At 39.0% G+C, this 16,711-nt stretch overlaps 1 protein-coding gene across 6 annotated transcripts in view; it reads right to left on the bottom strand.

Annotated features, from left to right (window-relative positions):
• daam1a (dishevelled associated activator of morphogenesis 1a) overlaps positions 1–16,711 on the bottom strand; it is a 185,301-nt gene that overhangs the window by 118,453 nt on the left and 50,137 nt on the right. For all 6 annotated transcript variants that reach the window (XM_072568840.1, XM_072568846.1, XM_072568842.1 and 3 more), the window contains one exon: positions 1,382–1,611. In XM_072568840.1, coding sequence (XP_072424941.1) covers positions 1,382–1,570 — 189 coding nt within the window. In that variant the 5' untranslated portion in view covers positions 1,571–1,611. The remainder of the gene's footprint in view (positions 1–1,381; positions 1,612–16,711) is intronic.

Genomic DNA, 16,711 nt, shown 5'->3' with positions numbered 1-16,711 from the left:
CCCTTGACAGTAACCCATCTACCTTCTTCACGCGGCTGTCGAGTAACCACGTCTCTGTAACTCCTCTCAATAACCCTCTCCGCCTCTCGAATGATACAAAGTTCATCCAGCTCCAGTTCCCTAACGCAGTTTTTTGAGGAGCTGGAGTTGGGTGCACTTTCCACAAATGATATCAACAGGGACACTAGACATGACCCTTGTCTTCCACATTCTGCAGGAGGAACATTCAACTGCCCTAACCTCCATTCCCACTATTCTAAATTCCCAAATAGACCGCCAAAAAAATGCAACACGGAAGAAAAGGCCTTACCAACCAACACACAGAACCTTTTTTTGGGTCAGAGGAGGAGGATGGGTGCTCTAATCCAAGCTCTGCAAAGGTCAGCAATTACTGGGGAGGCACAGAAAATGCCACAAGAACACCCTGAAAGTCTCCTGAAACAAATTAACATCCCCACCAACACATGGAAATCAATTCCCCTGGAAAACAAACTGGAAAAGCATTCCCAAAGGCACCAACCACTTTGAGCGTCACCAAGTGGAGCAAATGGAGGCCAAGCACAAGCAGTGGAATGAGAATCCAGAGAGCAACACCCACCTCAAACACCACCTACCCCACACATGGCAGAGTCTGCTTCTCCAGGATTGGAGGAAGGTGGAAGGATAAGAGGGAGTCATCAGTGCAGAAGGTGCGAGGAGGAGAAAAGGGAAGACTGATGAGGCAGCAGAGGAGAAAAGGAAAGGCAACTGCTGTGATATAGAAAACGAAAGATGGAGGTGGCAGCGGAGGAGGAGAAAGAGGCAGAATAATGAATATTTATTAATAAATAGGTAACAAATACTAGGATTGCTAGAGGTACTCATACACAAAAGAATAAAATACATTTTGCACAAAATAGTATTTGTATAAATTTCATACATGATATACAAGCTGATCAGCTCTCCTCCTCCACCCCCCCCCCCCCCCCCACAACATTTCTTCCTTTATTATCACTCATCACATCCTGTCCCATCCCATCCCATCCCAAGAGGAAGAGCCAAAGTGACTTGCGCACAAATCTTACTCAATAAAAAGGGATGAAAGGAGAGAGGGTGGTAGTTAAGCATGACCTCAACTTTTACTTCTGTCTGTCAAGAAGCTATTTTAACATCTCAGACAGGATTACTACTTTGGCAAAGTTACTTCACTGTTACAAGAGGATGACACAAGCACATGCATTATTTACTTCTGGTCAAACAATTATTCCTCTTTTATGCAAATCTTTATTCTTTTGCAACAAGATTTCACAATTAGCAATTCTCCAGAACTGGCCTAAGTCACATTGACATGCATCTTAAAACAAAGATGCATGTTAAATGGTTATGGAGACTACATACATACCACAAGTTCAGTGAACATGATATCCAGTTCTTCAGTTGGAGGCATGGGCAATGCCGGCTCCATTGTCTGCAATGCAAAATTGTTGTCATTTCTCAGTCTGTATGTGATTTCTGGGTGGTCACTCCCTCGAAAGCAGCAGAATATGAAGGAAAGACCCCGACTACTTCTTTTTCGAGGGGCCATGTTCATATTTCTTTATTTACTTTTCACAGCAAATGGTGCCTGCAGAACTGAAAAGAGATAATTACATTAGTAAAGGAAGTGGCAAGTCAAAATTCACATGCACTGGTTTTCAATATTCAACATGGTTGACCCAAGTTAGTTTTTCTCCGACCTACATTATAAACATTCTACTTGTTCAATTCATTTAAGATAAACAACTAGTACCATTAGATTTTTAAAAAATCAACCTTTTGAGGACAAGAATTTTTAATAGCTAGACTTGAGTAATGCAATTGTTTTTCACAAAGTAGTCAAGGATTGTTTTCAGGATCAATTGTACTAATTGAAAATATAGTGCCAGCGTTGTCACAACTTCGACATGTCAAGCAACATCCTTAGCTGTAAATTTTTTCAAGTAAATATCATAATGTGTATGTACTAGATCAGCTCAGTCTGCTTCTATCCGCAACTATAACTTATAGCATGCCAAAACATTTTTAGATAAACACAAGTATACTTTCTCAAATTTATGCATACTTGGATGAAGATTAGTTCTCAATTTTGGCATGGAGAGAGTATAAAGTTCACATTTATACATTTTATATTCCAAAATTGAACATTATGAAGAGGTCAGAACTGCTGACAATTTGTAGAAGTAGCCACCATATAATTTATCTTTAATGCAAGATTACCTTCTTTTAATCCAGTAATCAGATTGAAATAGAAAGATTTTCTGAATAGCCCAAAATTTTACACATCAATAATATATCCACCAATCACTACACTGTGGCAGCTAAGTCAATATGTTAGACAGCAGTTTCCCAATTTTCAGCAGGCCAAGTTTAATTACTACAATTCATAATTATCTACAACTAAATTGAGTCTTTGGTGAAAGTTTGATTTTCATACAAAAACCATTGAACTCTTCTTTCCTCAGAATCTAACCATCTATTAAAGATCCAGACTTCACGACCTTCTTGTTCCAAACACACCACCTCTTAAAAAGAAAAGAAATTCTCTTGTTTGGACTTCAAAGGCAAACACCTTATTCTTAAAATTATATTTGCTAGCTTCAGTTTCCCCCAAACAAGAGGGAACATCCTTCTTCCACCTCATCATCTAGTCCCTTCCAGATCATGCTTCCAAAAATAATCCCCCCCTTATTCCACACTGCAACTGACACAGGTTGAACGCGTTCAACCCTTCATGAGGTAGGCCCATCACTGCAGGAAGAAGTTGAATTAACCTTCTCTGAACTGTTTCTAAAGCAATTTTTCTGACCCCATACAAGACCAAAACTATATACAGTGCTCCAGATGTGGCCTTGCAAACACCCCTGTACCCCTTAACAGTAAAAACATTCCAACTTTAAATAATATTCCAACACTCCTAATCACTCATTACCTACACAGGCATTTTCTGCAATTAAGTGTACCAGGACATCCAAATTCCCCCAGTACCACTAACTTCTATTTAAATAGTACAAGGCTTCTCAATTTTGGCATGGAGAGAGTATAAAGTTCACATTTATACGTTTTATATTCCAAAATTGAACATTATGAAGAGGTCAGAACTGCTGACAATTTGTAGAAGTAGCCACCATATAATTTATCTTTAATGCAAGATTACCTTCTTTAAAAACAAAACAAACATTCTGTGTGGTTGCAGTTCAAAGTGCACAAATCTCTTGAGCTGCAATGTACTAACTTTACTTAACCTCTTCAGACATAGTGACAATTAGCTTGCAGTAAAAATTATTTCTTTAAAAAAAAGTGTTGAAAAAAGTGTTTTATTTTGCCGTCTCTGCTTACAATGTAATGCACATTAAAACAGAAATAATACAAGGCAAGATGATATTCCAATGCATCTGCATTAGAGAACTGGTAGGCATATACTGTTCCAGTAATATGAAGAGACATAAATCAGGTTTGAACAAGCTCTTAGATCCTTGCAAGCTTGCATGGAGCCATAACGTGAACTCTGAGCTCAAAGTATCTTTATAAATATTAATCCAATTCCTTTCTAAACCCAGGCTCTACTGTATTTAGATAATTAATTTATATAATTTAGTATCTAGACATTTTGCATTTATTACAAAGCCGAAAATTCAAGTTCCTATGTAAAGATGTCAGTTTCACATTATTTAAAATTCAAGGAACTTGTGATTCTCAGCTGACTAGTGATTGCGAGGGAACCTTCATGATCGTTTTACAGATCCACGATCTCTTGCGCAAAACAAACACAAATAGGATTAGGTCAAGTTGTGCCTCACATTTGTGTACCATTATACCCATGGCACAGGAATGACAATAAGCAAAAGAAATAAAGTTAATACAGCCTTCCTTGAGGCTGAATTTATGTAACAATGGAGGAAATGGTAAAAACAGGGTGTGCAAGACAATTTAGGATGCTTTACTCTAATATTGACAGTTAGATCAAGGATATCAACACCAATAACATCAACACTCCCCCAAAAAAGGTTCCAGTATACTGCATTTCATGAAATGTTCCCAAACTGCTAAAGTTCGACTGCAGGTGTTTAAAATTATGCAAAATGATAGGCTGGAAATATGCACATTTTCTGAAGCATTCTGAAGTGCAGGGAGAAATGTTGGCATGCAAGTTATATCAGGATAGTTCTTAATGATGCAGAACAACAATGGCAGAGGCTTGGCAGGAGGTTTCAGATCTGCCCCATTGGCCAAATCATTACTATAGCTGGTGTTACGTAGCTTTATCATGCATATACATTGACCAATGTAGATAATCATTCTTGTAGATCAAAACTCATTTGGAAGTCTAGGGTTATGGGGACAGGCAGTAAAGGGAGGTCAAGGCCATGATCAGAACACTGAATGGGCCTGTTTGGCATACTTTGGATTAGTGGTGCTGGAACAGCACATCAGTTCAGGCAGCATCCGAGGAGCAGTAAAATCGATGTTTCGGGCAAAAGCCCTTCATCAGGAATAAAGGCCCTGAGATTCTTGTAGAGAGAGGAGGAAAACTTCTTCAAGGCAGGCATCCTTGCTAGAGGATTCGCAGTAGGGTTAAAATCAACTAGGTAAAAACAATGACTGCAGATGCTGGAAACCAGATTCTGGATTAGTGGTATACGTTTGCTCCTATTTTGCTCGTTATTTCACATGAATATTTGGTGTTATGAACTATAAAATTTGCCATAGTAAACTCTAGGTTAATTATATTCTTGCAATATATCAATACAACCCAATTTCAACATTCACACTAATCCAAATGCTGCATATTGTTCTAAACCTTCTCAATGTACTACTCAATATCTGAAGAAAAAAGATTTACACCTGAAGAAATCAAAGATTGTAAGATTTACATTTCCTGTTGACATGAACGTTGATTAAGCATTTTCAAAGGCAATGGAAGTAAATTGCTGAGAGGTTAAGAACATATTAGAGTGTGGAAAAAAAATAGAATTTATTACTTTGGTGTTTAATTTAGATACATGTGAGGTGCTGCATTTTGGAAAGGCTGGACTTATACATTTAATGGTAGGTTCCTGGGGAGCGTTGCTGAACAAAGAGACCTTGGAGTACAGGTTCACAGTTCCCTGAATGTTGGAGTGACAGTTAGATAGAATAGTGATGGCATTTGATACGCGTTCCTTTATTGGACAGAGCATTGAGTCTAGGAGTTGAGAGGTCATGTTGCAGCTGTACAGGACATTGGTTAGGCCACTTTTGGAATACTGCATGCAATTCTGGTCTCCTTCCTACCGGAAAGATGTTGTGAAACTTGAAAAGGCTCAGAAGAGATTTACAAGGATGTTGCCAGGGTTGGAGGATTTGAACTATAGGGAGAGGCGTAACAGGCTGGGGCCTGTTTTCCCTGGACCGTCAGAGGCTGAGGGGTGACCTTAATAGACGTTTATCAAATCATGAGGGACATGGATAAACACTGTCTTTTCTCTGGGGTGTGGGAGTCCAGAACTAGAGGGCATAGGTTTAGGGTGACAGAGGAGAGATTTAAAAAGGGGCAACTTTTTCACGCAGAGGGTGGTGAATGTATGGAATGAGCTGCCAGAGAAATTGGAGGAGGCTGGTACAATTACAAACATTTAAAAGGCATCTGGATGGATATATGAATAGGAAGGATTTGGAGGAATATGGGCCAAGTGCTGGCAAATGGGACTGGATTAGGTTTGCATATCCTGTCAGCATGGATGAGTTGAACTGAAGGGTACGTTTCCATGCTGTACATCTGACTCAATAATAGATTCAACAATTTGTCTCAAACAAAAAAAAAAGAAACATGCCAAAGACTACACAAGCCCACACCTAAAAAGAAATGAGGTCAGCAGAATACACTCAATTAAATCTGTAGCAAGACCCAATGACTGAGATAAATTCAGATTCCTGCAAAGGTGGACTAAAAACATAATAAAGACAGGAAAATAAACTACAAGGAGAAACTAGTGAGGATTTTTTTTTTAAAAAACTAATAAAAGCTTTAGATATATGAAAAAGGAAGAGAGAGAGAGGTCATAGTGGACATCAACCCTTATAAAATGAACCTAGGGAGACAATTTCAGAAAACAAGAAATGATAGAGGAGTTTCAGTCTTTATGGTGAAAGGTACTTCAAAACATCCTATTAATACAAAAGAATATGGGGGAGGAATTACATACCATCACTAAAGAAAGTAGTATTAGATGAATTCATGGGGTTAAAGGCAGATAAGTCCCCTGGCCCTGATGGTGTGTAATGGTTGTAATTTTTCAAAACTTGTTGGATTCTAGAAAAGTACTGTGGATTAGAACACTGCTAAATTTGACTCACCCTTTATAAAAAGGGAGGGAAGCAAAAAGCAGGCAATATACTCAATTAAAACTGTAGAAAGATCCAAAGACTGGGATAAATTCAGACTCCAGCAAGGGTGGACTAAAAACAAAGATAGAGAAAGGTCAACTTGCCTAACATCTATACAGGACATTGGTTAGGCCACTTTTGGAATACTGCATTCAATTCTGTTCTTGCAAATAGGAATCATGTTGTGAAACTTGAAAGGGTTCAGAAGACATTTATAAAGACATTGCCAGGGTTGGAGGGTGTGAGCTACAGGGAGAGGGTGAATAGGCTGGGGCTGTTTTCCTCAGGAGCGGAGGCTGAGGGGTGACCTCATAGAAGTTCATAAAATGATGAAGAACATGGATAGGGTGAAGAGTCATGGTATTTTTCCCAGGAGTGTCCAAAACTAGAGGGCATAGGTTTCAGGTAAAAGGGGAAAGATTTTTTAAAAAAGGGACCTAAGGGACAACTTTTTCAGAGGGTGGTGTGTGTATGTAATGAACTGCAAGACGAAATAGTGGAGGCTAGTAGAATTACGACGACATTTAAAAAGACATCTGGATGGGTATATGAATAGGAAGGATTTGAGAGAAATATGGGCCAAATGCAGGCAAATGGGACTAGATTAATTTAGGACATCCGGTTGGCATAAACGAGTTGGATCGAAGGGTCTGTTTCTATGCTGTACACGTCGATGACTCAATCACAAAATATTCATGGTTATGTGAAATTAGAGCATTATTAAAATGATTGGCATGCAGTTTAACCTGCATTACTTCACTAAAATTGAAGCCATGACAAACTGGAATATGACTGACTGACGCGAAATAAATATTTCTCAGTTTCAAGTCAAATTAAATCAAAAAATCTAAACAAAGTATATTTGATAGTGTTGGAACACTATGTACAGAGAAACTTTATGCAACACTATTTATGGAGAAACTGGTTTCTGAATTCAGTAACTATCAAATGTAACAAAATACCATTATGGTTACTACTGTAGTATTTTGTTAGGAAAGCAAGCATTAAGTGACAACAGATTGTCAAGATTTGTATCTTCAACTTATAAAGTGCAAATCTCCATGTATGTTTGAGACGATTTTGTGCAGTTTTATTTAAAAAAAAGCAACTCCACTTCACTCACAGGATTCCAGGGTTTTTCAGTGCATTAGCTTTCAGATCAAATTTCATCTGGAAGTAAATAACACAGCACTGTGCTTGGTTTACAAAAGCATTGAATATTTTTTCAATGTTAAGAATGTTGCTCAACTTGATTAGTCAATTTAGCATAGCTAATACCAAAGGAGCGCAAATATCAGTAAGAAATGACAAACCAGGTCCCAACTACAAAATCATTTACATTTTACTATTTAAAATCAACAGATAAGTTAAACTTCATTACTTACCTGCTGAGAATTTTTTTAAAACCAAAAATAATACCACCTTGACAGGCTCACCTCTGGTAAAAGTTAAAATCATATCATTGGGTATTTATGACAACAGAAAAAGCTGCAAATACAGGCAGCACCTGACATTTTGTTCCAGATGTTTGTTATTGGCTTACCCAAATTCAAATAACACTAATAAAATATTATAATTACCAGATCTCCCATTGTAACATGCAAATAAGCCAGCACTAGTACCGAAGTGCACCATCTAAACTGTGAGCATAAAGCAAGAGTTGACAGGAAGAGGAGCAGGAAAAGACTAGAATTAGAAGATCGGCTATAGTCAATGTTGGAGCACATTGAAAAAAAAAGGGGGCAAATGGCCTATTCCTTCCCCCATGTTTCTATATACTGATTTATAACTTGAAGGTTCTAGTTACGTGTTCCATCAAAATCGCCACCTTCCAAATGCATATCCGCCAACCCAGAACACTATGAATTCCTCCAATAAGGTTTCCAACCCTGCCACAGTACCCAAGTGGGATGTTGTTCAAATGATCTACGAAACTGTGACCATGGTATATTAACTTTTTGGAACATTCTTTACCTAGCTTCAGTCTTCAGCACTGCTCTTCACAGAAGTATTGTCTAATCCATCAGATAACTGGGTGAAACCACACACACACACACACACAGTCCTGGTTCCATTCTCATCTACTCAGTCATATTCAGGAAACCAGCTACAATGGCTTCCCTTCCTACTTCAACACCACTACCTTCTTCAAACTCCCTCTTCTCTGCAAAGTCTTCAAACATGTTGTTGCCCTTCAACAGTTGCATAGTTGAAAATAGGTTGGCTGTGCTGGCAGTCTGCTCTGAACTTTTGTCATATTTCATCCTGAGATAAGCTTACAACTCTATTCAACCATCACTAAAATCTCCTATTTCAACCTTAGTAACATTATTTGACTTCATTCCAATCTTTGCACAGCTAATGCTGAAACCATCATTCATGCCTTTATTACCTGTGGTCGCAGCTATCCAAAAGTCCAAAGTACTCTTGCCAAGCCTGTAACAGTCTACCTTCCACAGTGTGGGTGATTCAAAACTCAGCTGATCCTTAAGTTTCAGCAATTCCTGATCCCCATCACCCTGGATATGAAGTTGGTGTGTAAAAATGGTAAAATTGTAAAAGCATGGGAAAGCATAGCAAGATCCCTCTAACAAAGTGCTTGTTATGCTTAAAAGACTTCTTAAGAAGTCTGTAGATAAGTAGCTGCTCAAATTGCCAAATGTGTTAAAAAGCCATTCAGTTAGCAAGTCAAAGCATCATTTTTACCAAACACAGTTTAAATTCAGTCAATTAATTTAAAAAGACACTTGGAGACCACAGACCAATTAAATTCAAATCTGACTGTGCTGACAACCTGAAACCAATCATACTATATGAAGTTGACGTGTCATAGGGGATGTATAACAGAGGGGCAATTGGACAGAGAGAGAGCCAACTGCCTTCTGAAGGGGCAAGAGCGAACAGCCATCCGAGAAAGAAATACCAGGCTCTCAAGAAGTCTCCATTCTCTATAAAAGTATACAGCATGGTTAGTAAATATTCTTAACACCAGAAAATGATTGAGAAGGCATTTCAGAAAGAGGAAGGCAACAGAAGAAAGTACAGAAGTTCAGGAGGATTCATTCTGTGTGAACTTTGAGAGACTAAGTTTTAATTTATTGTTCTTATAAACTGGATTTTTATTAATTGGACCTGCGTTACTGAAAACAGCATACCTATTAGAATTTAGTTCAGTAAGGGAATAGGTAGTAGTTAGAAGAGATTTATTCTGTTAACTTGTTCATTGTTGGAGTTATATAAATAAATGGTTAATGATAGTGGCCGAAAAGGATTCCATTTCATTTAACCACTCCTTTATAACAGATTGGGGGTAAGAGGTAGGTCATACCACATTTTATCAGATTACAACACCCTTGCACTGTGACCTATTTGTTCCTGATGAAACAACACCTTGATTTTAAATCTTTGTTTTCAAGCCTCACTATATTTCTCCAAGTACAGTTCCAAGTACACAAATCCTCATATTTGCACACCTCTATTTCTGGTGTTCTGCTCATCCATTTTAATTACTCCACTGTTAGTGGCCATTCCTTCACCTAACCTGGTGTTGTGAGATTTTCATCTGACTTGACTTCTCAAGACACTCCATAAATCCTTGAACAAGCTGTTAGACATTTGACTTAATGTCTACATATGCAGCTCCATGTCATTTTTGTGTTATAATGCTCTTGTGAAGCACCTTTAGAAGTTTCATTGAGTTGAAGGTGCTATAGAAACAAAACATTGGTGACACTATGGTAGTGTCCATACTCCATATTCAAGTCACACATGCTTTAGCAAAGTGTGTAACAACATCTCAGAATAGGTCGGTTAGAAAAAAAAAGAGATAAAATGGTGATTCTTGTTCAAGACCCCAAGAATCTACTCACTGCTTCTCAAGCGACAATCATCCAAAACACTTCAGATTACACATGTATGTGGAATCCCACATCATTCCCACCTCGACCTGTCCATCATGTCCAAACAGTCAGACTGCTCATCCAAAATCCCGAGCTGAATATTCAGAATATCATAGCCATTGAATTCAGTTCCTGCAATAAATTCTGTTCACAACCAATGACTCCATCCTTCTTTTCAGCACCCTTCCAGTCAGAGTTGAGCAGACAAGAGCCTCAAGCCACATACATTCATTACAAAAGTGGTCTACATTTACCTCCATATTGTCTAACTTCACCCCCAGTTTCAGCTCATTTAAAAAGCCCTTATCTGTACATTTGTTGCCTCTAGATTTGACTTCTCAAATGGTATCTGTGCTCTCCATAAACAAAAGTTCACCCAAAGCTCTATGTGCATTTTAGTTGCCAGTGTTCACTGACTTTAACTCTCTTCCCCCAATCCACTGAATGCTAATCTGAAATTAGTTTTTGCCAGCTTTATAACCAGGCCAGATTGTAATCTATGGATTCCTTCCCGAAACATTTGTTTCTCTCCCAGTCTTTCCTCCAAGATGGATCTTCAGCTGAACTCTTGAACCAGATTTTTGATCATTTGTTCTAACATTCCCTTGTGTGTCTCAGTTTCAAAATTTGTCTAATAGTTCAAGTATTTTGGAGATGCTTTATTACATTAAAAGGTCCATAGAAACTTTTGATGTTGTATGTAAAGGTGTATATTCATTGCGCACAGCAATTTTGTCAGTGGCCTGCATGGTGAATTACAGTATGTTGCACTGCCCAGATAGAATATTGACCCCTAGGATCTCATGATTCAATACTAATAGAACTCTAATACAAATGCAGAACTCCCTGGACACTTAACTAAGTGTTGCTACTCAATCTGTATTTAAACCCACGCATGAAGAAAGGAACTCAAGCATGATATGAATTTACACCTTAGAGTTGTTGATTTGGGAATATTTTCCTCTGAAAGGAAAAGTTATTTGTGGAACGTATTTCACAAAACACATTTAAAAATTTTGACACAGCAAAAGTTCTGAGCATTGTACTTGTGGTTCTTAAACTAGGGTCCATAGAAACCTCCTCAACGTGGCCATGACACAAAGACTCTCCAGTTCAGTAACACAGATGACGTCAGGGGTGTCAGAGTGCAGGATAAGTGAGTGAGTGACAGCCAGAGGCTTTCGGCTCTCTCCAGGGTTCCTGTTTTTATCCATGTTCCGTAAGATAAGACACAGACTCTGCTGCGTGAAGCACAAAAACTCAGTAATGCTTTTATAAAATCTAGCATTAATAAAAATATTTCAATTGGTAGTAGCCAATTCTAGTATAATTCAGAGCTATTTCATAGTTTTGTTGGTATGAAACATAACATTGTCAACAGAATACAGTATAGTTCTTCATCTTGATACTAGATTTGCAAAGTAGCACACAGGTAATAATATAGTTTGAAAATTCCCCACGAGCACAGTATGACAATTTTGTGGCCTTGAGTTCTGGTCACCAGTTTAAAAATAAACTGCACTGGATACAAGGAGTTAATTTACCAATTCAGCAAATGTTGGTTCCATTTAAAATGGTATTAAATTTCATCAAATTGACAAAATACAATATTTGGCATCCTGTCAATACAATATTTCAGTCCCTAAACTGCAAACTTTGAGAAGTGCCTGACAAAAATGAAATATTTGTATTCATCCCTATACAGAAATAGGTTTGAAAAATTACATTCCATGGCAACAAAGCACATATGCGCACCACCATATTAGTTAGATCATTAAGTTAGATAGTAGTTTTGTTCAAGACTATAGAGTCACAGATGTACAGTGCAGAAATAGACCCTTCGGTCCAACCAATCCATGTTGATCACAGAGAGCCATAGAGCGCCATCGAGACGTACAGCATGGAAACAGACCCTTCAGTCCAACCAGGCAATGCCAACCACCCAATCTAGTCCCACCTGCCAACACTCAGCCCACCTCCCTCCAAACCCTTCCTCCTATTCATATACCCATCCAAATGCCTCTAAAATGTTGCAATTGTACCAACCTCCACCACTTCCTCTGGCAGCTCATTCCATACACGTACCACCCTGTGTGTGAAAAAGTTGCCCCGAGGTCTCTTTTATATCTTTCCCCTCTCACCCTAAACCTATGCCTCCTAGTTCTGGACTCCCCAACCCCAGGGAAAAGACTTTGCCTATTTACCCTATCCATGCCCCTCAATTTTGTAAACCTCTATAAAGGTCATCCCTCAGCCACCGGCGCTCTAGGGAAAACAGCCCCAGCCTGTTCAGCCTCTCCCAGTAGCTCAAATCCTCTAACCCTGGCAAAATCCTTGCAAATCTTTTCTGAACCCTTTCAATTTTCACGTCATCTTTCCGGTAGGAAGGAGACCAGAATTGCATGCAAAATTCCAAAAGTGGCCTAACCAATGTCCTGAACAACCGCAACATGACCTCCCAACTCCTGTACTCAATACTCTGACCAATAAAGGAAAGCATACCAAAACGCCATCTTCACTATCCTATCTACCTGCGACTCCACTGTCAAGGAGCTATGAACCTGCACTCCAAGGTCGCTTTGTTCAGCCACACCCCCTAGGACCTTACCATTAAATGTATAAGTCCTGCTAAGATTTGCTTCTCCAAAATGCAGCAACTCGCATTTATCTGAATTAAACTTCATCTGCCACTTCTCAGTTCATTAGCCCATCTGGTCCAGATCCTGTTATAATCGGAGGTAACCCTCTTCGCTGTCCACTACACCTCCAATTTTGGTATCATCTGCAAACTTACTAACTGTACCTCTTATGATTGCATCCAAATCGTTTATGTAAATGACAAAAAAAAGTAGAGGACCCAGCACCGATCCTTGTGGCACTCCACTGGTCACAGGCCTCCAGTCTGAAAAACAATCCTCCACCATCACCTTCAGCCAGTTCTGTATCCAAATTGCTAGTTCTCCCTGTATTCCATGAGATCTAACCTTGCTAATCAGTCTCCCTTGTCAAATGCCTTACTGAAGTCCATACAGATCACAGCTACCGCTCTGCCCTCAATCCTCTTTGTTGTTACTTCCTCAGAAAACTCAATCAAGCTTGTGAGACATGATTTCCCACGCATAAAGCCAAGTTGACTATCCCTAATCAGTCCTTGCCTTTCCAAATACATGTACATCCTGTCCAACAAACTTGCCCATCACCGATGTCAGGCTCACTGGTCTATAGTTCCCTGGCTTGTCCTTACCACCCTTCAACAGTGGCACCACGTTAGCCAACCTCCAGTCTTCCGGCACCTCACCTGTGACTATCGATGATACAAATATCTCAGCAAGAGGCCCAGCAATCACTTCTCTAGCTTCCCACAGAGTTCTAGGTACACCTGATCAGGTCCTGGGGATTTCAAGACATCCAGTACTTACTCCTCTGTAATCTGGACATTTTGCAAGATGTCACCATCTATTTCCCTACAGTCTAGATCTTCCATATCCTTTTCCACCCTATATCCTAGCTTAATTTAGTCCTATTTGCCAGCGCTTGACCCATATCCCTCTAAACCTTTCCTATTCATGTACTCATCCAGATGCCTTTTAAATGTTTTAACTCTACCAGCGTCCACCATTTCCTTTGGCAGCTCATTCCATACACTCACTCCCCTCTGTGTGAAAAAGTTATCCCAAGGGTCTCTTAAATTTTTCCCTTCTCACCCAAACCTATGCCCTCTAGTTCTGGACTCCCCAGCCAGGGAAAAGATTTTGCCTATTTACGCCTCTCATGATTTTATAAACCTCTATAAAGGCCACCCCTCAACCTCCGATGCTCCAGTGAAAACAGCCCTAGCCTATTCAGCCTCTCCCTATAGCTAAAATTCTCCAAACCTGGCAACATCCACAATCCTTTCAAGATCTACAACATCCTTCCAATGGGAAGGAGACCAGAACTGCATGCAAATGTTCCAAAAGCAGCCTAACCAATGTCCTGTACAGCCACAACATGACCTCCCAACTCCTTTACTCAATGCTCTGACGAGTAAAGGAAAACATACCAAACACCTTCACTATCCTATCTAGCTGCAACTCCACTTTCAAGGAACTGTGAACCTGCACTCCAAGGTCTCTTCATTCAGCAACACTCCTAGGACCTTACCGTTAAGTGTCCAAGTCCTGTTCTGATTTGCCTTTCCATAATGCAACATCTTGCATTTCTCTAAATTATACTCCATCTGTCACTCCTCAGCCCATTAGACCATCTGATCAAGATCCCGTTGTAATCGGAGGTAACCTTCTTCACTGTCCACTACACCTCCAATTTTGGTGTCATCTGCAAACTTACTAACTATACCTCCTGTGTTCACATCCAAATAATTTATATAAATGACAAAAAGCAGTGGAGCTAGCACCGATCTTTGTGGCACACCATTGGTCACGGGTCTCCAGTCTGAAAAGCAACCCTCCACCACCAAGCACTGTCTTCAACCTTCAAGCACAGAAGTTACTTCCAAGTAATTTGCTTCAGAAGCCACTCATGTCAAAATAACTATTCATCAACTTAAATATTTCACACTATTTTTGGTACAATACTTGCTCTTGGCTCAACCCTAAACCAGTCATTTACAGTATGCTATTATAGGGTCATTTCTGTTGTTCTTGTTTAACAAAAATCAAAAAAGTGACAACACCACAAGTGTCATTTTAAATTTCACTTGGAGACACAGACAATGAAATAGCTTGTCATTATACAGGAAGATGACAAAAGATTAAAAGTGGTATTTTGAGCTATTTCCTCTTTGCTAAAATCTATTTGCGTCAACTAAAAATAAAATTTAAGCTTCACTATATTAAAATAGCAATGTAATTTAACTTCAGTCCAAATGTCTCCAATAACCCAATAAAGTACAAGCAAGAATAAAAAAAACAAGTTTTTATTAGCTTTCCCTTAGCTTCCATTTCAAAAATGTTTTGATCATGCAAGACTCATGTCAATGGCAACTGCAGGTTTTCTAATACGTTAGCTACTAACACAATTTCCCAAACTTCATTCCAAAACTGAAGTAACAACTTATTTTCAAAAATCGGTCTCAAATTTGTTTTAAGTTAAAAGAATATCAATGCTGGAGAACAAAGCATTTTTAGCAGAATGGTTGGGTTCTGTGGCATCTGCCAGCGAGGAGCCACACAGATGAACCTCTCCCCAGTCTATAATTCTCAAAACAGGAAAGGAAGGGGAAATACTACATTTTACTGAGAAAAATGTGTATCATTGAATTTTGTAGTTATTTTGTCGTTTGTCTTACTTCTTGTCAATATATTTGACACACACCCAAGGAAAATGTCAAAAGTACGACAGTTTGACAGAACGGGAAGGAAAACAAAAAGGTGAGGAAGGCTAAGGGATGAGTTGATGATTAGGCAAAGTCCAGGTCCCATCCTTCCCACAAAAAGTAATGGAAAATTATGCCTTTGATCAACAATGGTTATAATTTATAGTCATGAGGTAGAAAACAGAACTAATGGACCATGCTTAGACTTCCCTCCGATTTCATTCTTCTCAAAACACTTACAATAAAAGCAATATAGCAACTAAATTATGTCAAAGTACTTTAAATTGCCCAGGCCCCCTCAATGAAATGCTCATTTTTCACACAAAGACATTCATAAGAGCCAGCTAATTCAAAGATCTTGATTTGCTCTGGAATGCCCAAACGGTAGGGGCTACAACTTCTCCTTCGAAAGGAGATTATCCGTCTTTCCAATGGACAGGTTGGTGACAGTATCGTGTGCACGTAAAATAAAGCAACAAAAGAAATGGAAAAGAAAATGCAAGGCAGAAATTCATTATTGAAATTCTATTAACAGAAGTGAATATATTTAGTGACAATTCAATTGCATATGGAGGAGCTCAGTTTTAAAATCTGATCTACAAGGTTGCAATTTATACATCATAAAAAAAGAGTCAGAAAAGGGATGCTGAAATACAATAAAAACATTGATCGAGGTCAGAAACCACTTCTGACTCCAATTATATTAAAAATTACCCATTTATCGAGAGACATTTTCTGCTTATGGGCCTCCTTTTACAACCTTGCCCAACATGAATCAACACGAAACTAGCCCCTTTTGCAGCAGTCAGTAACCTATGTTGGGTGAAAGTGGGGGAGGTCCGTTTAAGACCTACCCTGGAGTCACAGTGAATTTTAAACAAACATTTTCTGAGGGAACTATTAAGCTTAAGTGACTCAACATCCCTCAGAATTTGCTGACTTTAATGGATTATTTCAGAGAATTCGGGGAAATTGCCCAATGGAAAATTGAATTACCTTTTCCACTCCCACAGAGTCAGCTGCATGGGATTTTGCACAGTCCCAGAATGCAACTTCAGACTATATTACAGAAACCACTCTCACTATTGGAATACCTGTGCCATTTACACATTTA

The sequence above is a fragment of the Chiloscyllium punctatum genome, chromosome 4 (genome assembly GCF_047496795.1).
Source record: "Chiloscyllium punctatum isolate Juve2018m chromosome 4, sChiPun1.3, whole genome shotgun sequence".
NCBI classification, from domain to species: domain Eukaryota; kingdom Metazoa; phylum Chordata; class Chondrichthyes; order Orectolobiformes; family Hemiscylliidae; genus Chiloscyllium; species Chiloscyllium punctatum.
This window is presented reverse-complemented; position numbering and strand designations above follow the sequence as displayed.